This window comes from Rhinolophus sinicus, linkage group LG07 (genome assembly GCF_036562045.2).
Source record: "Rhinolophus sinicus isolate RSC01 linkage group LG07, ASM3656204v1, whole genome shotgun sequence".
Taxonomy (NCBI): Eukaryota; Metazoa; Chordata; class Mammalia; order Chiroptera; family Rhinolophidae; genus Rhinolophus; species Rhinolophus sinicus.
The window spans coordinates 66,457,316-66,484,049 of NC_133757.1; the positions used below are offsets into that span (position 1 = coordinate 66,457,316).

Genomic DNA, 26,734 nt, shown 5'->3' on the forward strand with positions numbered 1-26,734 from the left:
CCACCATCCCTTGGGGGAGTCAAGGAATTGAATTGGCAACCTTGCAGTTGAGAGCCTGAGCACCAAACCAACTGAGCCATGGGGGGGGGGGGGGCGCAGCTCAGCTCATGGTGCCGTGTTCAATCTTAGTTGCAGAGGGTGGAGACCACCATCCCTTGCAGGACTGGAGGAGTTGAACCCGCAACCTTGTGGTTGAGAGCCCACTGGCCCATGTGGGAATCGAACCCCCGTAGCCTTAGAAGTTAGGAGCACGGAGCTCCAACAGCCTGAGCCACCAGGCCGGCTCCTATTTTTTTCTTCTTTATGAAGACTTCCCAAAAACAAAATGATAATAATTACTGACTCTAGAACACATCAAGAAAATCTGCTCCACTGTCTCAGGCTGTAGACATCCATTTCCAGCCAGCGGGTAGGCTCAGGTACTAACTGAAAACCGTGCATTCCCCCTGAGTCTTGAGTCACCTTCAAAGGCTTTGGGACTTCTTAGCCCAAGTGATAGTCACATGAGCAACCTCAGTCAACCTATTAATTCCTCCCTGAAGCCTGCCCTCCGAACCTCCTTTATCCGTCTCTGCTGTTCCGTTTCCTCTTTCTTCCTCCGCAGGAAACGACTCTCATTTACTTCTCTCATGCTGGTCTTTAACCCATGCATCCTTGGGCTCACTGTTTGGGGGCCTCCCCCAGTCAGTAACTTAAGGAGCAGTAGGCAAACGCATTCGTCAGCTGAGCCAGGCTTGCGCACGACCCGCCGCTACCCTTGGTGCACCCTCCCCTCCCTAGGCTTCGGCTCCGCCCCCATCCGGCTGACCAATCCCCGGCTCCGCTCAGAGCGCGTCACAATGGCGGCCCTGCAGGACCGCCCCCGGACGCCTGCCGCGAAGGCCACGCCCCGCCACGGTCTTTGCGTCCTTCCGGTTCTGTGGTGGAAGTAGGACTGCGTCTGGTCCTCCTAGAAAAGGTGGGGTTCCGTGGGGAAACCGACCCTCCGTCGCGCGGGCAGCCAGAAGCGAGGTGGGGGCGCGGGCTCCCGGGGCCGCTGCTCCCGGGTGCTGGGGCGCAGAGCCGAGCGGGGACAGGCACACCGAGAGCAGCAGCGCTTCCCTAAGCGCCGCGTGCGCACGGCGGGCGGGAGTTGTGGGCACCGGCCCGCCGCGCGCCTGACCTCCTCCCCCAAGCCCCGCCCAGGGCGCGCTGCCAGGGGTTTCCATGGTGATGGTAAACAAGCCTCAACTGCTTCAGTTACAACTGCCAAGTCTCCCGCGTTCTACCCTCCTCTAGGTGTTCAGCGACGACCAAGGTGCCGGGTGTGAAGAAGAGCGGGAGCGTGGAGACTCGGAGCCCGAGGTGAGGGGCGGGACGGGCGGAATCTCCGAGGCCAATAGCCGCACACCTGGGACTGACCGGGGACTGGGCGCCCTCGAGGTAGTGGCGGCGGGGCTGAGAATTGGGTTTGTCCCAGATGAGCTTGAGGTCGAGGGCCTTACATTCGGGGACTAAATCTCAGGGCTGAGATTTGGGGTCCGAAGACGACGGGCCCACGGCGAGGAAGGGAAAGAGGGCCTCGTGCGGAGCCCAAGCGCCTCTGCTAGGAATAAGGGGAGAGCACCGGGTGACCGTCGGAGAGGGAATTCGTTTAAAAATGAAAGGAGTCCCTCCACGTGGCTGGAAGCGCCGGGGAGTTGCGCAGGACTGGTTGGTAACTGACTCCTCCCCCTCCCACGTTCCCGCTCGCCCGGCCTCCACTTTCGGCCTTTGCGGCCTTTCTTCCTTTTGGTGCGGCGTGTGTGCTCTGAGCGTTTGTCTGCGTCTGTCTCCTGCTCTGAGAGGTATGTGTCTGCATTTTGGCCGAAACTCTAGTTCTTATTATCTTTGCCTGTTGACCACACTTCTGCTGAGCGAGGTTGATTATTTAGTCGTTTCTTTTTTTCTTGTCTTGTACATCTTTGTATCATTGAATATATTTGGTGGTTCTTGACTGCGCCTAAGAAACTTACGGACGCTGTAGGCTCTCGCACGGCGCCCTATGCTTCCCCTGTCTTGCGTGGTTCACCGAAGGTGGCGCCGGCGGCCTGGGTGACGCCGCGCCAGTCGCGTGGACCCGACCTACCCTGGTCTTTAATAGAAACGGTTGGGAAGCCACAAGCCGGGGAGAGCCCCCTTCCCAGGGCACTTAGGAGACTGCCTTCCTGCGTCCCGTTGATCCCGCGGGGTCCCTTCGCGGCAGTTTCCTTCCCCTGGAGGCCCGAGGACGAAAGAACGTGCTTAACTATTTTTCACAACTGTTTGCGGGGTGCCGGGGGCTCCCTGCCATTGCAGGCTGGGGTGTGGGGGGGTGAAGAGAGAGGAACCCGCGAGCGGCTGCGCGCTGAAGGGACCGTGAGGCGGCGGCAGCTTCCGGGAACCGCGCGGGTCGGCGGAGGGTAGAGGAAGGAGATCCGAGGCGCCTGAGCTTAGGGGCGGCCCTTGTGCGTCCTAAACCTGGTGGAGCAGGGAGAGTTTTGAATGCTGAAATCTTTTAATTCACAACCCATCGAAACTACCGATCTTAATGTAATTCTCACTATTTCAGTCACGTTTTTAAAAGTTTACTATCTGTTTCTGAATTTCTAGTAATGAAGATACCTTGGGCTCTCTGGTTAGACAAAACATATTAGGATCTATCGGTGGAAAGTGATGTTTTCAGTGCTAATTTCTAGACGAGACTGCTTGTCACTGATGTTAAACGAGTCCATTCTTTGTCTTGGGGATCTCATGTTCCTGTCTGCATTTCTGTAAATTGAGTAGGTTTGTTATTTCCATGTTATGGTCTTTTTGTTTTTAGCTTTTTTTTTTTATTTTAGTAACATTCTTTTTGTAGTATTTGCTTTTATTACCTTTTTAAACTGACAAGTGACTGGTTTTCACTTGAGTATTATTACAAAGCTCCCATTAAACAAAATATTTAAGTAAAAATGTGAATCGACTTAAGGGCAAAGAGTGATTCAACAGGACAGTTAGTCCTTGTATAGGAGGGCCAAAACTGAAGGATCGTGTGGAGGCACACGGTGCCCATCAGCAGAGGTGTCTGGAGAGACTGCAGAATTGGGAGGGTTTCCCCCTTCCACGGAGGTAACTTCCCAAAAACTTCCCCTCCCCAGTGTGAGCTCTAGCTCTCAGGTTCTTTGTAGAACCACATTAATTGACCCTTACTGGGTTCGGCACAGAGTTAGGTGTTTTACAACATTTTCTTAACCACATGCTCATAACCAGGCTATAAGGGGGGGTATTGCTTTTATATCCCCCATTTTACAGATGAGAAAATGGAGGCTGGGAGACAAGACAATTTCCCAGTGACACAGCTGGGACTAGCACTCAGGTCTTTTTGACAGGAACAGCCCTCTCCTGCCAGGGCCCCTGCCGCAACCTGGTTGCCCTGAAACAGGGTTCTTGTGGAAGACAAAAGGCAGGGCAGAAGGAGAACCAGGCTCAGCTAAGACCAGCCTGGTTTGTTTTACAGCACGTTCCAGACATAAGATTTTTATCCATAAATATTTGTTTGTATTTCTAAGGACCTTTAAAATATAATCACAATATCATCACACCTAAAGAAATAATAATTCTTTGATATCAACAAATACCCAGTGTTCAAATATACCTGATTGTTAATAAAGTATTTTTATACAGCTGGTTGGTTTGAATTGGGATCCAAATAAGGTTGCACCTTAATATTTGGTAGATTATATCTTTTTAAGTTATGTTTTAATACAGAGTAGTTCTGTCCAATAGAAATGAAATGCAAGCCACATAGGTAATTTTACGTTTTCTAATAGTAAAAAAAAAAAAAAAAGATGCAATTCACTTTAATAATTTACTTTAACCTAATGTAGATCCAAAATATCATTCATGATGTAAATTTTTAAATTATCTTTAATTTTTTTTTAAACTAAGCTTTCAAAATCCAGTGTGTACTTTATATTGACAGCACATATCAATTTGTACCAGCCATTTCAAATATGACAAGTGGCTATCTTATTAGTAAACATCAAGAGGTTCTCTGCTCTTAAAAGATTCTTTGTTGAACAAATCAAGTTTTGTGTCATGTAGAATTCCTTCCTTACTCTGGGTTTTTCTGATTGCATTCCTATGGTGGTGTTTGAATCTCTGTACTCTGTCTGCATTTCCTGTAAAACGGTATTTACCTCTAAAGGCTGTTCTGATTCTGTTGAGATTTTTTGTGGAAATAACTTCATTTGAGGGACTGTGTACTCCTGCCAGAGGGCACATATTGGTTGGCAGTTTCCCCTTTCTGATCTTAGCAGGCTTTGGTGATCATTCCCTAGATCCATTGTTTTGTTAATGGTTTCCAAATTAGTTTATATTTTAAATATTCTTTCTCATTTATTAGCAGGAATACTTATATAAAGAAATTGCTTCGTTAATCATTTGATTACTCTAAAATGTACTTTATAAAAGGCAGGTTACGTTTCTTTTTAGTCCTTATGTTTATCAATATCCAGCATTATGAATTGAATTCCTAGCATGTGCCAAAGACAATTTTTAGGATATCATTATGAAGTCATTGATTTTAAAATATAGGGTGTATTTTAATGTAGGTTTTATTCTCTTTGATGCTCAAATTATCCACTTTTTGGCCAGTGGGAGACCTTCGTATTGCTTCCTTAGTTTAAGGTATAATACTTCATTAAATGGATCCACAAAAGTTGATTCAACTGGACCTCTAGTGATGGGCAATTGGGTTGTTTCTAGTTTTTTCCTACTAGGAAGTGCTGCAGTGAATAGCCTTTGCAGGTGTTTTTTTCCCTGTTTTGACGAACAGGGGTTGAACCATTTAATATTTCCACAAACAGTATTTGAGAGAGTCTGCTTATTATCTACAACTTTGTCAAGGGAATGTGTTTGCAAACTTTTATATAGATATTTTAAATGTCATTTCATTTAAAATTTTAGTTTATCTTATATAGGTGAGCTTGAGCATCTTTTTATGTTTAAGAGCATTTCTTTTTCTGTCAACTGTCCATACCTCTTTTTGGATTGTTGGACATTTTGTCTCTTTAGTTCTTATACTTGGGAATTAAATTACAAATATCTTTCCTATTTTATCATTTGGTATTTTTGCTTAGCTTATGGTGGTTTTAGTCATGCATGCATTTTCCCAAGTTCTGGTTTTTGTGTCATGGTCAGGAAAATTCCCACTCTCAGATGATAGAGGAATTCATCTATTTTCTACTTTTATTATTTAGGATATTTCTTAGCATTTCTCACAAAATATGAAATATTCTTAGTTAACATTTTGCCTTCATTAATATGTCAGTGCGACAAATTGCAGTGATGATTATCTACAGTTGCATTCCTGGAATAAACCCAACTTGGTCATCGTGTGTTACTGCTTTGTGTATTACTGGATTTGGCTGGCTAACATTTATTTTAGGATTTTTCCCCCTGAGTTTTTATGAGTGAAAGTAGCCTGTGAAACTTTGGGCAAAAGTAACTGCGGCTTAAAAGGTTAAAAATAATTGCAAAACACGGCAATTACTTTTGCACCAACCTAATAATTCTAAAACTCTTGGAAATGGAAAATCAATTCCAGATTGTTGTAGATCAAATGTAAAAATGCAGTTGCAAACAACAGGGCTTCATAAGTAAAAAAATAAAAATAAAAATGTGGCCTTGGACTAGGAAATTGTTTTTATTAATAAACAGGACATAAAAGCAATATATAAGGGGAAAAATGATAAACTAGAATGAAATATTCTAAACTTCTTTTAGGCTTCCCCTGACAGTGTGCCTCTTTTTCGAAAACTGTCACCTACTAGGAATATTAAAAATTCCTATTTTTATAATTTACATTGTAAAGATGACCATCGCTGACATCTCCATTCTTCATCTTCCCTAGTTGAGATCTCTGTTCTGCTTTACACAGTATTTGTTTAGAATAGTGCTGTCCAATAAAATTATGATATGAATGACAAATTTTCTGTTTATTGAGATATAATTCACATACTATGCAGTTCACCCTTTTAAAGGGTACAATTCAGAGGTTGTTAGTATATTCACAAAATTGTAAAAACAATCACCACTAATTATGGAACATTTTCTTATGTTAAAACACTGTAAGCATTTCTGGGATAAATTCTACTTGGTCATGGTGTATAATGCTTTTTATATGTTTCTGGATTCGGTTAGTAGTTTGTTGAGGAATTTTGCATCTGTATTCATAAGTGATATTAACATGTAGTTAGCCTTTTCTTGTGATAGCAGTCTGGTTTTAGTATCATTGGTCTGCTAGGGCTGCCATAACAAAATACTACAGGCTGAATGGCTTAAACAACAGAAATGGATTCTCTCACAGTTCTCCAGGCCAGAAGTCCTGGATCAAGGTGTCAGCAGGGTTGGTTCCCTCTGAGGGCCATGAAGAAAGAATATGTTCCAGACCCCTCTCCTTGTTTTGTATAGTGGTGTTCTCCCTGTGTCTTCACGTTGTCTTCCCTCTGTGTTTTTCTGTCCTAATTTCCCTTATATAAGAACACCAGTCATATTGGCTCACTCTAATGACCTCATTTTAACTTAATTATCTCCGGAAAGACTCCAAATCCAGTCACATTCTGAGCTACTAGGGATTCAGCATATGAATGTTTGGGACACAATTCAGCCCATAACACGGGAATACTGGCCTTTTAGAATGAGTTGGGAAATTTTTAATATTTCAATTCAGTATATTTTAATATAGTTGGACTAACTCTATACATCCAAAATATTTCAACATGTAATCAATATTTGAAAATTGATTTTACATTCTTGTTTTAATCTTTGCAATTCAGTGTGCATTTTATACTTAGAGCACATCTCATTTTGTACTTGCCATATTTCAAGTGCTCAGTAGCCACATGTGGCTAGTGGCTACCATATTTTTATTCTTTGTACCTAACCCGTTCAGTTTTTCTCTATACTGTAAATTTAGGAGTTTTACCACATACTTGCATTGGGTTGTGTCTTTCTAAAATACCTTTTGGGAACGACACAATTTATCTTAAAGCCACAAAATCTCCTTCCATTCTTTATCTGTTCTCTTGCCTCCATTTTGTGTCTTTTTCTCTTGGAACTTCTGTTATTCACATGTTAATTTCTCTTGTCCCAAGTTATATCTTATGTCCTGCAAATTGTATATCTTTTTCCCCTTACTATTTCTAGTTTTTTTCCCCCTCTGTTTTATTTCTTCAACTTGGTTTTCCAGGCCACAATCCTTTCTTTCAATTCATTACTAACTTTATAAATTTTAAACTCAATTTTTAGTACCGGAAAGATTTTAATTTTGTAGTTGAGTATCTGAAAGTGCTCGCTATTTTTGGTTAAATATTTACGGTTTTGTCTAGCACTTGTTCTCTGCAAACTGCTGTTCTGAGCTGTTGTCTGATGTATGGTATTTCTGGGTGCTGGAGACACTCTCGCGTACATTGTCCACATGTCTTCCCTCCTCTTGGTTTTCTGTTCTCCACTTGGTTTTCTCCACGCCCCCAGGACAGTGTGCTGTGGTCCCAGTGGTGAACACTGAGCATTCTCCACTCCTGTGGCAGCTGTATGGCACCTAACAAGGTGTCAGCTCTCCACAGAACCCCAGGAGGAAGCTCTAGGCCCCCTTAGGGACACCTGGAGGCAGCTGTGGACATGTACTGCCAAAGTCTCCCTGGTGACCATAAGCTGCCCTGCTCCCAGCTCTAGATCTGCTGCTTGCCTACCTAGGGGCTGCTTGCTCCAGAGGAGCGAGTTACAGGAAAGTTGGTAGGAAGACTGTCTTCATAACAGTTGTATTTTCTATAGCAGAATACCGTCCGTTTCCCCCCCCCCCCATTTCTTAGCAAGGCTAGAATCATGTTTTCTGTGGGGAAAGCCTACTAATTAATACAGATGATAAAATTTTCCCCTCAATTGAGAACAGATTTTACCTTTAGCAAAGGAAATCTAATAGCAATTTCTTTTTCATGAAGACCTCACCTGATACATTTTTTGTTCTGTTAACTTTAGATCTTGATTTTTTGAGTCACCTGCAAAATGCAATCAATATAGAACAATAACTGTCCAATACTGTAGAAATGTGGCTAGTCCAAATCGATATGGGCTGTAAGTGTAAAATACACACAGGCTTTTAAGATTTAAAATGAAAAAATGTAAAATTAAAGTTAAAAAACAGCAATGGTTGCTTGTTCTGTTGTATAAAAATTTATCCCTATGTTAATTTTAATACAAGCATTACAGATACAGTTTATCTAACATCACATTATACTTTTTTGCTTTTTAGTTAACACAGCTTTTGCGAAATGAACACTGAGGAAAAACAGTGTATTACTCCCAGACTTAGTTACAATAAGTAAACTAAAGGGCCTGACAGTTAAAACATAATAAACAGCTTTCCTGTTGCTTACAGATCATGATATACACCCTTTGATGGATAAAAATGTAGTGATAGCAATAAACACTTAAAATAATAGTAATGTATTTCATGATCTATCTACAGCTTCTCTCTTTTAAATAGTTTTGTGTATTGAACTTGACATGTGCAAATTAGATCAGAGTTCTCACTCTTCAGGTGCATGAGCCCCTTGACATTTTAGGTACAACAGTATGTGTGGGCGCATTTTTTTTTTTTTTTAATAAGTTGGTCTAGGCCTGCATCATATTATCAAGTGAGTCCCTGGCAGCAAGAAATGTTTAAAAGCTACTAAATTGGGACTTTATAAAATTGGTGGGTTGGAAGAGACTTGAGGTTTTCAATGTAATTTCTAGTAGAGAAGGAAAACACAATAAATAGGGGTCTGGGATTATGACAGGGAATTGCTTCTTCCCCAGAACTCCCAAGTGGAAAACAGACATGAGCAGCAGAAATGATAATCAAATCCTCTTGTGGCTTTAACAAGAACTCAATATAAAGATTAAAAGGATGTACTACAAAATAAAAGTATTTATACAAAGCAACCAACACCAAGCAAACATATCCTGGTAAAGGGTTGCATTTTAAAAATATAAAGAATTTGAACAAGTATTCAGGGGGAATAAGTAGGGTAACATACAAAGGAAAAAAAGAATAATAATTAAACTTAACGCTTTGAAACCTTAGGTGGGGGGTAGGCATTGCTTCCGGTGTATTTAAATGTCACTTTCTCAGAACCCCTATGTAAATTAATCTCCATTTTCTAGTTTTTGGTCATTTCAGGATTTGTCATCAGACCTTTCTTTCATTGGTTTCCCAGTTCACTGTTCTGTGGCCCTAGCACAGTACCTGCATCATGTAAGAGCACAGAATGGCTCTAAGTTTGGTTAATTTTACCTACTGCACATCAACCAAATCCTTTCACATGGGCAATTTCTACCACAGTTTCTGTTGCAGGGTACGATCAGCCTTCCTAAAATTGCCTAATTCCTTCCCATCTCATTTCCATGCATCTGTTCTCACCTTTCATTCTACAGACAGCAGTTACCTTGTTCTGTTGAAAAGCAAAACAATACATTTTGAAACAATTACATGATTTTCCGTTGGCCTTTGAATAACTTCCAAACTACCAAACTAGGCCTTCAAGGCTATAGCTATCTTTCTCGGCCTACCTCCTTTGTTGGGTTCAGCCCTGGCTGCAGGGGTTTTCAGGTGCCTTCTGTCTCAGCACAACAGGCTCTCTGTGTCTTCTGTGTATGTTGTTCCTTTGCTGGCAGGAATCATTATCATGAGTGATCAATTATTAACACTCCTCTTGCTAGTGTCACCAACCAGTTAAGCCAGGAAGGCTCATGTCAAACTACTTAACTGCAACAAATACATTCAAATAAAATAGGTGTGAAAATGCATGCTGGTCATGTAAATTACCAAGAATATATTTTGAGTTAGATTTTAAGAAATGAAATAAATGCTTATGAGGCTGTCAAGGTACCCATTTCTATGTAGATATTTCGAAAAACAAGCCAATTTTGTGGTTTAACTTTTTTCCACAATATTGTTTTACTTCTCTTGAATGTGAGTTTTTAGTGTCTGTTTCTCATTTTCCATGGGATGGCTAGATTTTGAATCCTATCACTCAGGTTCAACAATTACCAATCATGGACAGTTTTTCTCTATATCCTCCATCTACTTCACTCAGATAATTTTGAAGCAAATCCCAGCCATCACACCATTTCATCCACAAATACTTCAAAATGCATTTCTAAAAATTAATTCCTTTATTTTTAAACCTAAGTACAATGCTGTCATATTTAAAATAAATAACAAATTTCTGGTTAATATTCAAGTATCTGTTAACTTCTCATAAATGTTTACCAGTTTGCTTAAATCAAGATGTATTGTGAATCCTTGATAAATCTCTTAAATTTCTTTTATTCAATAAATAGCCCCTTGTTTTTTTCCATTGCAGCTAATTTGCTGAAGGGCTGGCTCATTTGTATTTGTAGTTTCCTACAGTCTAGTCTGGCTTTGCAGACTACATCACCATATTCTTACCTAGTACCTTCTTCCTTCCCTATTAATTCTCTAATTTGGTAGTTATTTCTAGTTTTTTCTCTTAAAAATAATTTAATTACTAAAAGTGTTAAACATATACAAAAGTAAAATAAGGAAACTCTGTATGCCATCACCCACCTTCAGTCATGACATGCATGCTGTTTCATTTGTATTCCCTCTCCTTCCAGATTAGAAACAGATTCTAGACAGCAGATGTCTCTAAATAATGACCCTTTAAAAAAATATTTAAAATTATTTTCATTTATAGTTGACATTACATGATTCAAATAAAATCAAAGCAACATAATCACAAGTAAAATTCAGTCACTGCTCACATTTCTGCAATTGTCTTTTACAGTTTATTCATTTGAATCAGGATTTAAAGGTTCATAAAAATGGAATTACTTGTTAGGTATAAAATTTAAGAATTCCATATTTTAAAATTAATCTTTTAAAAATTATGCAAACCATTTACATGAGTCTATGGTGAAATCTACAAAACAAGGTACTGTATATCCACAAGTTTCCATTCTAAATTCTTCCTGTCTTCAGAGGTGATTTTTTTTTTCTTTTAATTTTACGGTTTCTCTTTCCCTGTAAGCCTTGCCGCTACTCCCCACTCTCCTCCCCTCTCCCCCCGCTGGCACTCTGGACTTTTCCCTACCCTGGCACCTTTCCTGAGAACTCGCTTAGAACGGTCTTCCTCGTTGCTTTTCTTCCCTCCTCCCCCCACTTCCTGCCTTGGCCGACCGCGCGGGCCGCACCTGCAGAACGCGTTTCCATTGGTGACATCTTGGCGGGCCTGTCGGTGGCACTTCCTCCTTTACACCCCGTGACCCACGTCCGGCTCGCCGCCCTCCCAGTCACGCGGCCTCTGCCTCCGGGACGCAACCCCGCGCGCCGGCCTTCCGGACTCCGGACCCGTCGTGGTGAGCTGCCGCGAGCGCACGACCCCCACCCGCTCGCCACCCCCTAGGCCGTGGGTGGGGAGCTCTTCCCCAAAACCGCCCAACTCTTTCCCCCCCGCCCCCCGCTGCCCCAGGAACTCTCCCCGCCCCAGGAAGTACCCCCGGCCGGGGAAGCCACCGGACCCCTGCTTGTCCCGGGAACTCTCCCCGGCCTCCCTAGGAAGCCCCCCTCTTAATCGGGAGCTCCGCCCCTACCCCCGTGGCTCTGGGAAGCTCGGCCGAGAACTTCCTCATCCCACCCCCGGCGGGAGAACTCTTTCTCCGGCCGCTCCCGTAAGTGCCCCTACCCGTAGCCTCCCCTCCCGCCGCTCGGTCCGGGAAGCCTTAGCCCCGTGCTTTCTCCCCCGCCCCCATCCCCCCATGAGGCCCAGGGAGCCTCTCTCCTCCCGCCTTCCCCCCCCAACCCCCCCGAACTCGCTCCGCACCGGAAGCGCCCGCTGACCACGCCCAGGCTCGGGTTGGGGCGCCCAGGGGTCCGGCCTTGTCCCCAGCTGGGCGGATAGAGACTGTCGCGGCGCCAAGTGGAGGCGGGGTGAGCTGCTACCCTTGTACCCTGGCCTGGTGGGTCCCAGGAGCTCGGCGTCCGAGACCGCGGCTGCGCTTCCCGCCGAAATCGCTCCGACGCGCCCCTGGTGGCTAGCTGTGCTTCAGCCTCAGACGAACGCGCCGATAGCCAGGCGGTTTCAATTTCAGGTTAATAACAGGAGATGCACCTGGACTTGCCCCGGAGCCCTCTGCATTTTTAAGCATCGGGTCGAATTGGGGTCCTTTGGCTGTAACCCGTGTTCACTTGATGAAAATAGAAATCCGCCCTGCTCCGTTCAGCGGTAAGTCTTACAGCAAAAAAAGTCAACTGCGTGACCTTTGAGGCGGGTTGAGATTTAGCAGAACTTTTTGAGTAATTAAGGTGTCCAGGACAACCTGTTTTTTGCGTGCTGCCAGCTGTAGGTTAAAATTCGTTTACAAATAAGGGTGAAAATGCTCTTCGGTTCTCACTGGAACAGGACTGAAGGAGGGTGAAGCCAGGCTCCCACCAAGTTCTTGATCCCTGAACCTTCGAGAACATGGGAGGTGCGGTTTAAGCCGCCCTGTTTATTGCGCAGATAAACCTAGTCAGTCCGGGCCGCGGAGGCGCACCCAGTTTATCTTGATTGGATCTACCAGTATCCGAACCAAATCCTGTCTAACCAGTTGAGTGATGGAGGAGCGTATTCGGGGTGGCCTCACAGGAGTCCAGGCAGCCTGTTAGAATAGCAGAATATCTCGGCCCCAGACCAAATCTGTCCTTTTAAACTGCAGTACCCTACATTTACACAATGTTTTTCCCCAAATAGCCTCATGTAATAGTCACAGGACTCTAGTAAGAAGGCAGATACTATCTTTAAGACAACGTGTTCAGCGAAATTAACTTTCCCAGGTCTTTGTTTCCAAAACTAGGGAGGTAGCTTAGTTTTCAGACGCATTCCCTGGACTTCACATAGACTAGGTCTTTGGGGGCAGCTTTGTCACTTGGCTGTGGGCGATGGTAGTAATGGTGTTTTTCCTTTTGAAAAGCACGTTTCAACATTTTCTCTTACTCCTCAGTTAATTAAAAGATCAATGTCAGGATACAAAAAGTGAAGTTACCAAGTAAACTGGGAAATAAAGTATTTTTGAGTATCTCCATCCTGCTCCCAGGGATTTTTATAAATTGTAAATTCTGTTAAACGATTTCTCACAAACCTTTCGCTAGACTCCCTTCCAGTGAAGATAGGGTCTCCTATACCTGTGCGCACTGCTGCTCCGTCCTCCCCTTCCCCGGACAGCTCTGGTCTTGCCCCGCCAGCCCTCGATATTTAAATTTTGTTACTGCGATTAAGAGTCCTAACTCGGGAGTTTGAATAGGTCTCATCAGGGCGAGTGGGGGGTTACCCTCTGTGTGCCCTGTGAAAAAGGTAAACCTTTTAAATGCTTGGGCGGGGGGGGGGGGGGGGGGGGCGGGTGTGTTCTTGACTCAGGAGTCCTATCCCTGCCTGCCTTCCCGGTATCCCCCAGCCCAGCCCCTCCCTGGGGACTGCCGCCTCCGGCACTGCTGAGTGCTTCGGTCACTCTGCTGAGTACTTCAGCACTGAGGCTGGACGACCATATCGCTCTTTTTTAGGATAATTCGTATCTACCAGGAGTGTCTCGGACTGTTGGCACCCCCCCCCCTTGTTCTTTTAAGGTGAGCTTTTTTTTTTTCTTTTTAAAGTAATTACTTAGTTTATATTTGAATTATTCAAGCGGAAATTTTTCTTAGGAATGTGAAGTAAAAATTTTCATGTTACTTGCTGTAAATCTGACGTTTAGCAGAACTGCAAGACTTTTCTGAGTTTTAGTTAATGTCCTAAGTACTGTAAGTCCACAAAGGATCTAAATGTGTAGAGGATTCTGAGGGCAAGAGTGAGGCTATTGTATAATGTTAGCACCAGAAATTAGGTTTGAATTTCATTCAACGTTCAGAAGAATAAGAAATTAAAAGTCATAGGACTTTAAATGAGAAATCAAAGATAAGAATTTTGGAGTAAAATAAGCAATAAATGTTTAAGTATAGACATGTGTTTTGGGAAAGAATGCTCTTTTTACCTTGCCTTCAAAGAAATCACTTTGTTTTTTGAAACATTTTCTGAAACAACATTTGTGATCTGTACTGTTTTAGGCATTTTATTTTTTAAAGTTTTTGTGTTGCTTAATTACACAATTAATTGTTACATGAAATGTCTTTTTTATGCTTTTTGCATATGTGTTTTTCAGCCTAACCAGGGACGTGTTGAACCCACACACACACTTCACCCTCAGTTAATCCCTTGCTAATCTTTGGGCTGCTTTGCTGGGGGTGGGGTAACAGTGACCAACAGAACAGGCACCGTCTGTCCCTCATAGACTCTCAATGTAGTTTTGAAGACACCTTTTAAACAAATCACAGCAAAAATGCCATGGGAGCATAGAACTATAAGATTTAGTTTGTTAAAGGGGAAGCTCTTTTGGAAAAGTGGAATATTTGACCTGAGACCTTAAGGATTAGTAGGATTTAGCTAGACAGAAGGTTGAGTGGAATATACTTGGAAAGAGAATTAACACGTATCAAAGGGAGCAGAGAGCCTGGCACATTCCAGACACAGGAAAAAACAGGTTTAAAATTGGGATGGGGGCTAGATAGTGTGTTGCAATGCTTGAGCACCCCTTAGCCCTGTGGTTTGTGTAACATCAGTGGGAAGCTGCCAAGGACTTGGAACAGGAGTCACATCAGATCACCTTAAAAGAGCACTTCAATTGCTGATTGGGTTGCAATAGGGCTAACTATTAAGCTTGGAGAAATTGAAGATCCAAGTATCCTGTAATGGGCTTTTGGTATGGGAAGTAAAAGGTAATAAAAGGGCAATGCAGAAAGTAAATGACAATTAGATAATTCGGATCACAAAGAAAGGAATTAGTGAGCTCATACTTTGCCATGCAGTGCACTGGGGCCGAGTACAGAGCTGTGAGAAGCCTTGATTGTTGAAGTCCAGAGTTACTGAGTAAGGGTTGGGAGTGTGGTTAGGGTGGAGAATGGCACCACCTGGGAGAGAGGACAGATTTCATTGAATTTGAGTCCTTGGGAGAAGTTCAAGGATTACTTTAGTTTCCTTCTAGAGCCTCTTGACAGGTAAGGCCATTTATGCTGCAACCAAGGTGCTATAGAAGTTTCAGAGTAAAAGGCTTCGTTCGTTTATGGTACTTGGGGAGCTGTGGAGTAAAGTTCTGTATACCATTCTGGGTTCAAGGAGCCTAAGGCTGGGGACGGGTGTCTTGAGTGCAGTACTAGTTGTGGAGATGAGAGATCGGATGAGGCTGCATAGTAAAGGACAGGGCGCAACCCCAGTGATTCCCTATAGTTACATATGCAGAGGAAAGTCTCAGGAAAAGGCTGAGAGAGCGTCTAAGGAATTAACAGGAGATAGTTGCACCAGGAACTAAGGGAAGAAAGGATTTTCAGATGGAACAGTTAACTCCTGTAGAAACAAATAAGATGAGGATAAGAAAATACTTGTTCTCTTTCTTGCCGTGGAGGTCCTTGGCAGAGTGAGATTGTGCATTTTCAATGGGAGTGACAATGGAGGACTTTTGAGATTTTAATTGAAAGGGAAAGCAAATTGATATCAGGAAAGATACATATTCCAGGATTAGTTAGAAAAGAGTGGTGATAAAGAATTTGTTGAGGTTGGATGGAGTTGGGACCAGAACAGATTTGTAGATAATGATCTTGGTTGTAAAGACCAGCAACTCCTTGTTTATAAATTCCTAGACTTTGTGGCAATTTCCTTCACGTGGTCCCTATTCTTTGAAGTAGATGATGATCAGAAGTAAGGGAAAATTGGAATATAGGGATTTAGGACAGACGTCTAAGATTTTTGGAAGAGTGGGGGTTGTGGTGGAACTGTATATGGTTGGGGACCCTGATTTTCTACACTAGTCATTCCCAAGTTGGGGTAATTTTACCCACCATGGAGTGTCGGGAGACATTTTTGGTTGTCACAGCAGGGGAGGAGGATACTACTGGCATCTGGTGGGTAGAGCCCTGGGGTGCTGCCCAACGTCCTGCAGTGCGGGGCCTGCCCTCACAGCAAAGAGTGTCTGGCCCAAAATGTGAACCATTTACCCCCTCTGTTCCACTGAGCCATTCAGTACACCCAGGGAACAGATCTGTGCAGCCCCCGGGACACTTTTTATTGAGTACACAACAATGAAGGAGGAAGTGCATACAAATTGTTGGTTTATTACATAAAATATTTAAATTATGAAAATTATGAGGGGTCAAAATGTAACTTGTCATTAATTTGTTTTCCCTGGTAGTAGTGCAGTTGAGCATTTCATATATTAACAGTTTGCTTTTCCTTTGCTTAAATTTGTCTCTCCATGCTTCCTAATTTTTAAATCGTGGGGGTTTTAAGAAAAATTAGTTTAGGAACTATATATTTGTCTATATTTTGCTCTAATCGTGTAAATACCCCATTCCATGTGGGATGTTTTTGTGATTCATTTGAGTTAAGGTTCTATTTTATCTTTCGCTATTCATGTGCCCATATTTCTTGAAAAGGTATCTGTCTCTGCATCTATTACATTTGATGTAAAATGACAGTTTAATGAAGCATTTAATTTCCATACTTGTGCCCGTTTTGAACATTGATTGACAAAAGTATATTTTTGGCCCTATCAATATTTTTATTGTCTCTGGTATGCGTATATTGCTACCCGATGGCTCAACTCCTATTCTTCTGAAGACTGCCCTTCCACTTGGATTTGACCTTTCTCTTTCAGTATGGACTCTGGGTGCCACGTGCATTTCATGACACCCTATGGGAGGGGCACCTCTCATCCATCTTGTACACGGAGAGGTGTTCATTCCCTTTCTTGGCAGTCTCAACAAAACGTAGCAGTAAGCGTGGGTTTTATGTTAAGCCTTTTATTTATATGTGAACTTGGAAAGCTTATAGTTTGATTTCTGTATTTGCAGTGTGCATAACATTCGGTTGATGGACTTGTCTGCCATGCTGGATATGTCTTCACACTTGGCCTCACACTTAACTCATTTTCTTTGATTTGATAATTTAGGAACAAAATGATCCATAGACCCTGGAATCCATTGTTGTCTTGTATCTTCTCGACAAAGATAACTGATCTCTGGTAACCTAATGTCAAAACATTATTCTATATTGTGGTTCAAAATAATCCGTTCATCACTTATTTTTTACTTCTGTAGTATTTTGCCACAAACAAGCAAATTGATTAAATGTAAGGCTTGTAGTTTAAGAAGAATCTCACAGAGGAGCTCTTAGAAATGAAGTACCAAATTTCATCGTGACAAATATCTGGAGTAAATATGTAACAATATGTTCTAACCTGACTAGTAATTTAGATTTCCCTGTATTCAAGGCACCAAGTTACACCTAATCCTGCCTTTTATTAATACTTTAGCGATACAATAATATACCCCATGTTTTCCTCCAGTTCTGAATTGTCTTACTGTTTCTGAATGTTGCTTCCATTCTTTCATTCTTCCCTTCTACAACTTACACAATTGACTATTTATAGATTTTGACTTACTGACTGAAGCTTCTAGGTCACATATTTTGCTTTTCAAATTTTACTCTCCATTCCGTTTCACCTTTTTTTTTAAGACCTCCTGGTTGGTTCTTTTCAAGTCTGAATACTATGCATATTTTTGGAGAGACCTGGGCTTGAATCTCAGATCAAGTGTACTTGGTGTATTTCAACTTCACTTAGCCTACCTCATCAGTAAAATGGAGAAAACTGTATTTACTGCATAATCTTGTTACACATACTAAAGGGAAAATTACGTAGTTTTTTGCTTTCTTTTCAGCCACCAAGGCAGCAGCTGACTTGTTTGAAGTCTGCCCTGTCAAGTGTCCATGATGCTGGGCCCCGAGGGAGGTGAAGGCTTTGTGGTCAAGCTCCGTGGCCTGCCCTGGTCCTGCTCTATTGAGGATGTGCAGAATTTCCTCTCCGGCTGCATAATTCATGGTGGGGCCGCAGGCATCCATTTCATCTACACTAGAGAAGGCAGGCAGAGTGGGGAGGCTTTTGTTGAACTTGAATCAGAAGATGATGTGAAAATGGCCCTTAAAAAAGACCGGGAAAGCATGGGACACCGGTACATTGAGGTGTTCAAGTCCCACAGAACCGAAATGGATTGGGTGTTGAAGCACAGCGGCCCAAACAGTGCTGACACCGCCAACGATGGTTTCGTGCGGCTTCGAGGACTCCCATTTGGATGCACCAAGGAGGAGATTATTCAGTTCTTCTCGGGGTTGGAAATCGTGCCAAACGGGATCACCTTGCCTGTGGACCCTGAGGGCAAGATTACAGGGGAAGCTTTTGTGCAGTTTGCCTCCCAGGAGTTAGCTGAGAAGGCTCTAGGGAAGCACAAGGAGAGAATAGGCCACAGGTATATTGAAGTGTTCAAGAGCAGTCAGGAAGAAGTTAGGTCATACTCGGATCCTCCTCTGAAGTTCATGTCTGTACAGCGTCCAGGGCCCTATGACCGTCCTGGCACTGCCAGGAGGTATATTGGCATTGTCAAGCAGGCAGGCCTGGAGAGGATGAGGTCCGGTGCTTACAGTGCAGGCTACGGGGGCTATGAGGAGTACAGCGGCCTCGGCGATGGCTATGGCTTCACCACCGACCTGTTCGGAAGAGACCTCAGTTACTGTCTCTCAGGGATGTATGACCACAGATATGGAGATGGTGAGTTCACTGTCCAGAGCACCACTGGACACTGCGTCCACATGAGGGGGCTGCCATACAAAGCCACAGAGAATGACATTTACAACTTCTTCTCTCCACTCAACCCTGTGAGAGTCCATATTGAGATTGGCCCGGACGGAAGAGTGACAGGTGAAGCTGATGTTGAGTTTGCCACTCACGAAGAAGCTGTGGCAGCTATGTCCAAAGACAGGGCCAACATGCAACATAGATACATAGAACTTTTCTTGAATTCCACAACAGCAGCTAGCAATGGGGCATATAGCAGCCAGATGATTCAGGGCATGGGGGTGTCGGCCCAGTCCACTGCCCAGTACAGTGGCCTCGAGAGCCAGTCTGTGAGTGGCTGTTATGGGGCTGGCTACAGTGGCCAGAACAACATGGCTGGATATGACTAGTTTTGTAGGAGCATTTGAGTTGCAAATTTTCACAGGCAGCCAACAAGCAGTGAAAAGCAGTTAGAAGCTGTGGGACCCATTTTGCACCACGAGTTTGTGAAATCTGGATTAAAATATTACCTCTTCAGTGTTTTCTCATGCAAACTTTATTCTAGCATGTGATATGGAGTAAACTAAAACTATTTTCAGCTTTTCTCAATATTTTGGTAGTGTACTTCAGAGTGATGTTATCTGAGTTAAAATAGTTTTAAGTATATCAAACGTAGATCTTTTACACCACATCACCGTGAACACTGGGGAGATGTGCTTTTTGGAAAACTCAAGGTGCTAGATCCCTAATTCAAAGAGGAACATTTCTCATGTTTGTGCATTCTATTTTATTTTCATTTAAAATCTTTTAGGCTAAGTTTAAGCTTTTTAAAAGTTAGTTTTGAAAATTGAGACACATTACTAATACTGTAGGATTGGTGAGGCCTTGACTTAACTTTCTTTGTAAACTGTGATTTCTTTTTGGGTGTATTTTGCTAAGTGAAATTTGTTAAATTTTTTGTTAACTAAATTTTTTTCTTAAAATAAAGACTTTTTCACAATGACTGGAATAGACTATCTGCTCACCAAAAAGTTGCAAAATGGGTGGTTGAAGAGAATTCATATCAATACTATATAAGTCAGATTTTAAAAGTATTAAGTATAAGTGGTGGAAATCGTGACAAGAAACACAACCCAGAAATTGTGAAGATGGAGTCCCACTGGTGGTTCCTCACTTTATGCTGGAGCCACATCGGTTTTTCATAGCTAGAGATTTAGTTTGGAGTGCCGCATACATTGTGAGTCACAAAACCTGAACCTGTGGGTTCAGGTTTTTTAATAGGAAATGTGCTGGTCAAACATTCTTTTTTCACACTTAATGGTTATTTCTGTGAGTACACTCCTGGGTTAGCAGTTGCAGGTTATTGCAGGATACACATAATCTCAACTTTTTGAGACCTGTTTCCAGTTTGTTACTGGAAAATTATCTGCTGCAGCAGTGGAAAGTCACATCCAAATTCCAGGCAATTCTGCACATGGTATATTACCATCACTTCACTATAACGTGCACTAAATAAAACCAAGACTAATGTGAATGGAGTTTGTTTTTTAAAAACTTGGCTTATATTAGTAATTTTCCCAACCTTGTCTTTTAATAACTAGCGTGCAGCCCACATGCCCTAATTTCTTCACCAGCGTAAGGATCATCATCTGGCATCTTCAACGGACCGGCCTCAGTTACAGAGAAGGGGCTCTGTTGATTAAGCCCCCGAGGGTTTTACTGTTTTAAATAAAAGTACAGTCAGACTCGTCTTGCTCCCTCCTTTCCTGACCTAATTGAGCTATCCTTCCCACTAGTGTTCTGCGTACTCAGCGGCAGCATCACCCAGGAATGCCAGGACACACGGAGCTAGGAATATCCAGAGAAGACTAGAAGGAGAGTTGGGAGGCAGAAGCCATGTTCACAGGGTCTGCCCTTTCTGTTAGCTTCCCCCCACCCCAGTTTTAGGATGCAGTCCTCAGGGAAGGAAGCAAAGACCTTGGTTGTGAGGAAGACCCGGAGAAACCCAGGAAGACACCTAGGAGTGTTAAACTAATGACAGGCTAGGATGCCATGAAAGACCAAAATTGTGCAGGGCAGTAAAGTTTCAAGAACTACACCACCCTGTAAATCTTCAGGGTCCAGTTAGGGAAGGAGTGGGCTCCAGTAAGTCTGGGACAGCAGCAATGGCCCTCCTTACTAGGACTGCCCAGAGGCCTCACGTGAGGTAGGTGATAAGCTGATTTCTGGCCCTCAGTCTGCTCCAAGTCTTACTGTTTGTAGCAGGGATTGGCATGCTGCTTGTATGTGAAATCAACTTGTCACCTGTTTGTGTAAGGCCCATGAGCTGGGTCAATTGGGTAGCAGGGAACCCCAATTAAGGAAAACTTTCCCAGAAAGAGTTCTAATAATAGACCTGTAATGCAGAATATTGTACATAGGGTTTTGTCAAAAAGTTGTGTGGAATTTCAAATTTGCCTTGGCCCAACTGCAGTAAGAAAGGTTTGCTGACTTTTCTGTTCTTAAAAAAATGGCATCAGGACTGAGCATGGCACAGAAGGGAGAACCCCCACTACAGAAGGATGTGGATTTTTACCAGAAAAGCTGCAGGGTCTGGTTAGAATGTGTGGAAGGAACTTGGCACACGTAGATCTCGGTACTGGGTCAGAGGGTTGAGTGAAAAATGGTAAAGGGGGCATCTCGTGATTTCAGGATTTAAATTATGAGCACAGCGGTCTGGAGTTGACCCTGGAAGCTTGGAGACTGCCTGTGGGAAGGAGAGATGTTGGGTATTGAAAAGGGGTCTGAGGACTCAGGCACACTAGGAAAGTAGGGCCAGGAAAAAAAAGCTAAAAATGTTCCCTGGAAGGGCCCAAGGGACACAACCCCAATTGGCAAGGAGTGTGCAAGCGAGTGAGGCGCACCAACATTTTGAGACACTTAATGGAAGCTCTCGTCAGCCAGGGTTGGCAGTAGGAGGAGATGGGGATAGAAGGATTCCAGAAGAGCAGAGACCAGGTAAGGGCAATCAGATGGGAGGTTAGCAGGGTGCCATAATGGGCAGCAAAGGGGCCTTACCTGGCCATGTCTGTGGCAAAGGCTAATAATAGATCTCTGTCCAGGGACTCATTCAGGCACAGCTGTGAGGTCTCAGCCTTCTGCTCCCAGCTCTTACTACTCTTCAGCTCTGACTCAAGGCCGATTGAAAACCAAGGTCCTGTTCTAGGTACTTCTAAAACAACCGGGTCCCAGATCCAGAGACCAACTGAAAATGGAGAAAAGGTCTGGTACCATTGCAATATAGTCTCTAAATCCCCTCTGAGGCCAGGGGAAGGAAGTGATTCAAGTCTCACATGCTGTTGGATATGAGATCTGAATTGATGCTGATAGGGGATACAAAATGGCATCATGGCCTCTCAGAGTGGGAGCATGGGGAGGCTAGATAACATGGATTCCTGGGCCACACTCATCTCACTGGGTCAAACATTTGCAAGACTCCTCAGGTTATCCCTCCAACTGAATGAGGGGAGGGGTGTACCCTAGGCAGTTTCCAGAGCCTGCACACTAGGTCCCTGGCTTGTGGAGAGCTACATGGCGAGAAAGGCCAAAAGGAACCTCTGCTCCCCATCCAAGACTAAGGAGAGGCTCTAGTGTTTGTGCAGTGTCTAAAGTTAGGGCCACACATGAAGACTTGAAAAAGATAAGCATAGACCCTTTTGATTTGCCTGTTTGGTCCCAGCAAACAACAGCTAGTTTTCCAGGCAGGAATTCCTGCCCATTCTGAGGAATATTTTTCGCTTTCCCATTCCTGAATCCCGAGAAAAGTTGGTGAGTAAATCAGCTCCTTGAACCCAGTAATAAATGTACTACTCACTATATATCTCTTAGACATTTTTCCTATTTATTGCTAGGGTTTCCGGATGGGAATTCCCACCGTTCTCGAGATTTTTTTTTTTTTTTGATTTTTCGTTGCCGAATCCCCAGAAAAGTTGGTTGGGAAATTGGGGAAATCGGCTCCTTGAACCCAGATGGTTGGTACTAACAGCTGTCACTTTGTGGAAATGATTCATTGTGGAGAACAGAAAACAGTTTATATCTTGGGATTCAGGAAGGGGAAAGTGAAAAAAATTCCCGAGAACGGGCAGGAATTCCCGCCTGGAAACCCTATCGATGATAGAAAATTACCAAGAACTTAACCAAGTAGTTGCCACATCCACAGCTCTACTTAATGTGGTGTCTCCCAGTACAGATCAACAAGCTTCTGGCACTTGGGAAGTCCTGACCTGTTGAATATACTCAGTCGGCATCAAGCAGGAAATTAAACATTTTACCATCTCAACATGGCCATCAGAACACATTCCCTGTCTTTCTCTAGGGCTGTTGGTAACTCCTGCTCCATTACAGTAGTGCCTAAGAGACACTGGTCACCTCACCATGGTCCATAATATTGACGACAGCTCACAGGACTTGGCGAGGAGAAAGTAGCAAGTACTCTGGATGCCTAGGAAGAAACGTGCTCGAGGGAGGAAGCATTCAGGGCTCTGCCACATCAGGGAAGTTTTTGGGTCTAATAGGCAGGGATTAGCAAACCAGGGTCCATGGGCCACATCTGGCCCACTGCCTGTTTTTGTACCGTGTTTCCCAAAAAATAAGACCTAGCCAGACCATCAACTCTAATGCGTCTTTTGGGTCAAAAATTAATACAAGATCCGGTCTTATATTACTATAACACCGGGTCTTATATTTTTGCTCCAAAAGACACATTACAGCTGATGGTCCACTAGATCTTATTTTCAGGGATACAGGGTAAATGTTTTGTTGATGCACAGCAATACGCATTTACGTCTTGTCTATGGCTGACTTTGTGCTACGTTGGCAGATGAGTAATTTTGTCAGAGACCATGGGGCCCGCAAAGCTATGCCCTAACATATTTATTACCTGAGCCTTTACAGAAAATGTATGCCAACTTCTGGCCTTGGGTAGAACTGGGACATTGCCACTGTAAAGGTCAAAATATTGCATCACTAAGAGGCATAGTTTTTGGTAGGACATTTTGAATGTTGGATAAAGCTTGTTTGGAGAAAACACTGTCCCTGCTCAATCAGGTGACCAGAGGCTACAGGGTTCCCCAAGCTGCCCTGCCATCCGTTTCAAAGGACAGAGCTGGCCCCGTCCTTGAGGTATCTATATGTTCGTAAATGGTTTTGTGTGGTGTCTGTGATAAGTCTCAACAAACAGTCACAGCTCAAACCCTGAGTTAAGAATCAACACATGTCTTCTGCAGCAGAGAGCTAGTTAGGGCTCAAAACGCAGTTTCTCGAGTTCCTGAGCCCATGCTGCACCCAGACCACCTGCACACACTCTGGGTGTGGGCAGATGCAGCAAATCTAAAGGCTCTAAGGCTGCTCAATTTTGTTTCTAGTTTTCTTGTAAAAATTCATGCACTTATTTCATCAAAGTTATTTCTAAGTATTATATTTTAAATGGTGTCTTATTTCATTTGCTGAGAATTTGTTGCTGGGGCTATAAATACTAGGATTAAAAGATAAATATGGGTTTTTACATTGAACTTTGTGGCCCTGCTAAATTCACTTATCTATGCTAATTTAAATGTGGATACTTTGGATTTTCTATATACAAAATCATGCCATTTGCAAGCTCATCTTAACATGATTATGTCTGTCAAGACCCTGTTTCCAAATAAGGTCACAGTCTCAGTACTGGGTGTTAGGACTCCAGTATACCTTTCTGGAAGATACAATTTAACCCACCACACGTAGGTTCAGTTTTCTTCTGAAAATCTCCGTATATCATATTCCTTGAACATACTGGTCTAATCATACCAACAGCTGCATCTTTCTCTGTGTTTATGTTGTCTGTCTGGTCTGTTTGTCTTTTATGCCTGGATATTTTTTATGAAATACCAGAGATTGTGTACAAAATTGTAGGTATAGAATAACTACAAGACCCATGTGCTATTATCATCTATCAGGGATTGCTGCAAAGAATGCAACCAATTTTTTAAAATTACCCTGAGAACAAGAGAAGTTCAAATGGCCAATATGTACTCAATGGAAACCAGAAAATGGCAATCTGAGAACAGCCAAATCTGAGCCAAAACTCAAAAAAAATCTGCAGGAGCCTAACAGAATGTAACAGAATTACATTCTGTTAGGGGTGGGAGACCATAACAAATCAATGAGTCAAATATAAATAGTACCTGACTTAGGGCAGAGTGCAGAGTAGTAGCAGCAGACAGATGGGAAGGACAGTGTTGGTGATGCAGTTGTAGAGTGGCCCTGGAGGTCTGAAAGAACGAAGCGAATGGGGGTGCAAAGGTGCAGGGGACTTGGGACAGTGGCTAACAGAAGGAAGTTCAGTGGTGTCAACACAACATCCCGGAGGCAGCATGAGTGGGAGAGCACTGGGGTGAAGTTGGAGCATTGATGGTTAGACATGGGGCGAGGAGTCAGATGCAGGGCCAGTAGGCCATGTTCGGGATTTTTCTGTAAGATAAGTAGAGGATCTTTGGTGTTCTTTGATCGACCTTGCCTTAAGAATATTCATCTGATGGCAGGGTTGAGACTTGAGTAATAAATAAACCGCTCTACAGAGCCAGGCATAGGACCTAAGCAGTGATCAACCGAGACAGCCCCGGTCACACACCCTCGTGTTAGCTGGTAGCCTTTCTTACCCTGGGTTTTATAGTATTTGACACAAAGTTTGAGGGTAAGATGCTGATACATTCTGGGGGAAAAGAAATAGTGTTTTCAAGCCATTAATCTTAGAATAAACCTTACAACTTTTTATTAAGTTGGTATGGCCTTGCTTTAAAAGCACTCTTTTAAAAAGACTGCTATTTAACAATACAAAGTAATGAACTATTGATTTATATAAACAACCTGGCTGGATCTCCAGAGTGTTATAGAAAAATACATATATGTAAGTACTGGGTTAGAAATCGGTTTACCTTCTAAGTGAGATATCTCTGTAATGTTCCAGTTTTCTATAATAGCATGAAAGATGTTTGCAATCAGAAAAAATAAAGATTGTTTAAATAAAAATGGGAAGGGGTATATAGTCCCCAAGCAGGCTCAGTCAGGGGGTTCTCGGATAACGGTAAGGACCAGAAAGGCAGACGGCTCAGGCGCCAGATGCCCTGTGAGAACCTGAGAGTGTGGGTCCCTCTCAGGCACAGAGGGGATAACACAAGTCACCACCTCTTATGTGGCTGGGAAAAATGAGTTAACGTGTGTAATGTTGATAACAGTGCCCATCACATACTAAGTTCAGTTAAGTGGGAATTACCCTTTGCTTTCTCTGGTTCTTTCCTGGGCGGCCCCTCATCTGGGGTAACGACAAGAGGAGGGAATTGTGACTAAAGCCACCACCACCCCGCCCCCCTCCTGCCCCAGGAGAAATAGGCCAAGGGAAAGGATCTCTAAAGCACAGTGAATAATTCCACATAGGAAGCCTGGACAGAGACTTATCTCATACCATGGCGACCTTTCCGGATCCCTCCATGGAGGAAAAAGAGAGAGCTCTTTTCCCTTGGGAATCAGCCGCCCAACTCCAGGGCTCAGTCGCCAAACTCAGGTTAACACCGACTGCATCCTGCACGGTCCCTCTCGCCCCCCATCAGTCCTGACTTCTTCCACCCGGGATTAACCCAGGCTCCCAGGCGGCCTCCATGAGCTCCCTGCCCAGGCCTTGGACAGCTAGAATCAACCTAAACCAACAGGTACCAGCCTGCTGTTGAACAAAGGCTCACTGACGCTGGGCAATAGTGGTTGCTTATAAGGACTGCGGGGGCTGTGGAATTGGTTCAGGGGAAACTTAAATGAAGCCATGCTTGGCCGACTGCGAGCACAGCAGAACAGGACCGTGTGTTCCTGGCCCCTACCCCCACCCCGCTGGAGCTGGGGGTGGGGGGTGGGGTGGAGGGAGTGGGAACACGTGAGGATGGATGTGGAATGCTCTCCCGGGTCTGGGTTCGTGGGCTGGAACCGCCGCGGCTGCATCTCGGGTCAAAGTGACTAA

At 43.6% G+C, this 26,734-nt stretch overlaps 1 protein-coding gene across 12 annotated transcripts; it reads left to right on the forward strand.

Moving 5' to 3' along the window:
• The first annotated feature begins 883 nt into the window (after window positions 1–883).
• On the forward strand, window positions 884–19,717 carry HNRNPF (heterogeneous nuclear ribonucleoprotein F). 12 transcript variants are annotated; one of them, XM_074337307.1, is made up of 6 exons: window positions 884–958; window positions 1,279–1,344; window positions 11,248–11,718; window positions 12,139–12,272; window positions 13,586–13,648; window positions 17,825–19,717. In XM_074337307.1, exon 6 carries the CDS (start codon window positions 17,874–17,876, stop codon window positions 19,122–19,124), a length of 1,251 nt encoding a protein of 416 aa, XP_074193408.1. In that variant the 5' UTR covers window positions 884–958; window positions 1,279–1,344; window positions 11,248–11,718; window positions 12,139–12,272; window positions 13,586–13,648; window positions 17,825–17,873; the 3' UTR covers window positions 19,125–19,717. The 12 variants fall into 12 exon arrangements, with proteins under 12 accessions (XP_074193408.1, XP_074193404.1, XP_019573981.1 ...); XM_074337303.1 differs by having other exon boundaries at window positions 11,248–11,406; XM_019718422.2 differs by lacking the exon at window positions 13,586–13,648 and having other exon boundaries at window positions 11,248–11,406.
• The last annotated feature ends 7,017 nt before the right edge of the window (window positions 19,718–26,734 follow it).

Bases quoted from the DNA above. Each gene is read 5' to 3' on its own strand.
- HNRNPF (XM_074337307.1), top strand. From the start codon at position 17,874: ATGATGCTGGGCCCCGAGGGAGGTGAAGGCTTTGTGGTCAAGCTCCGT.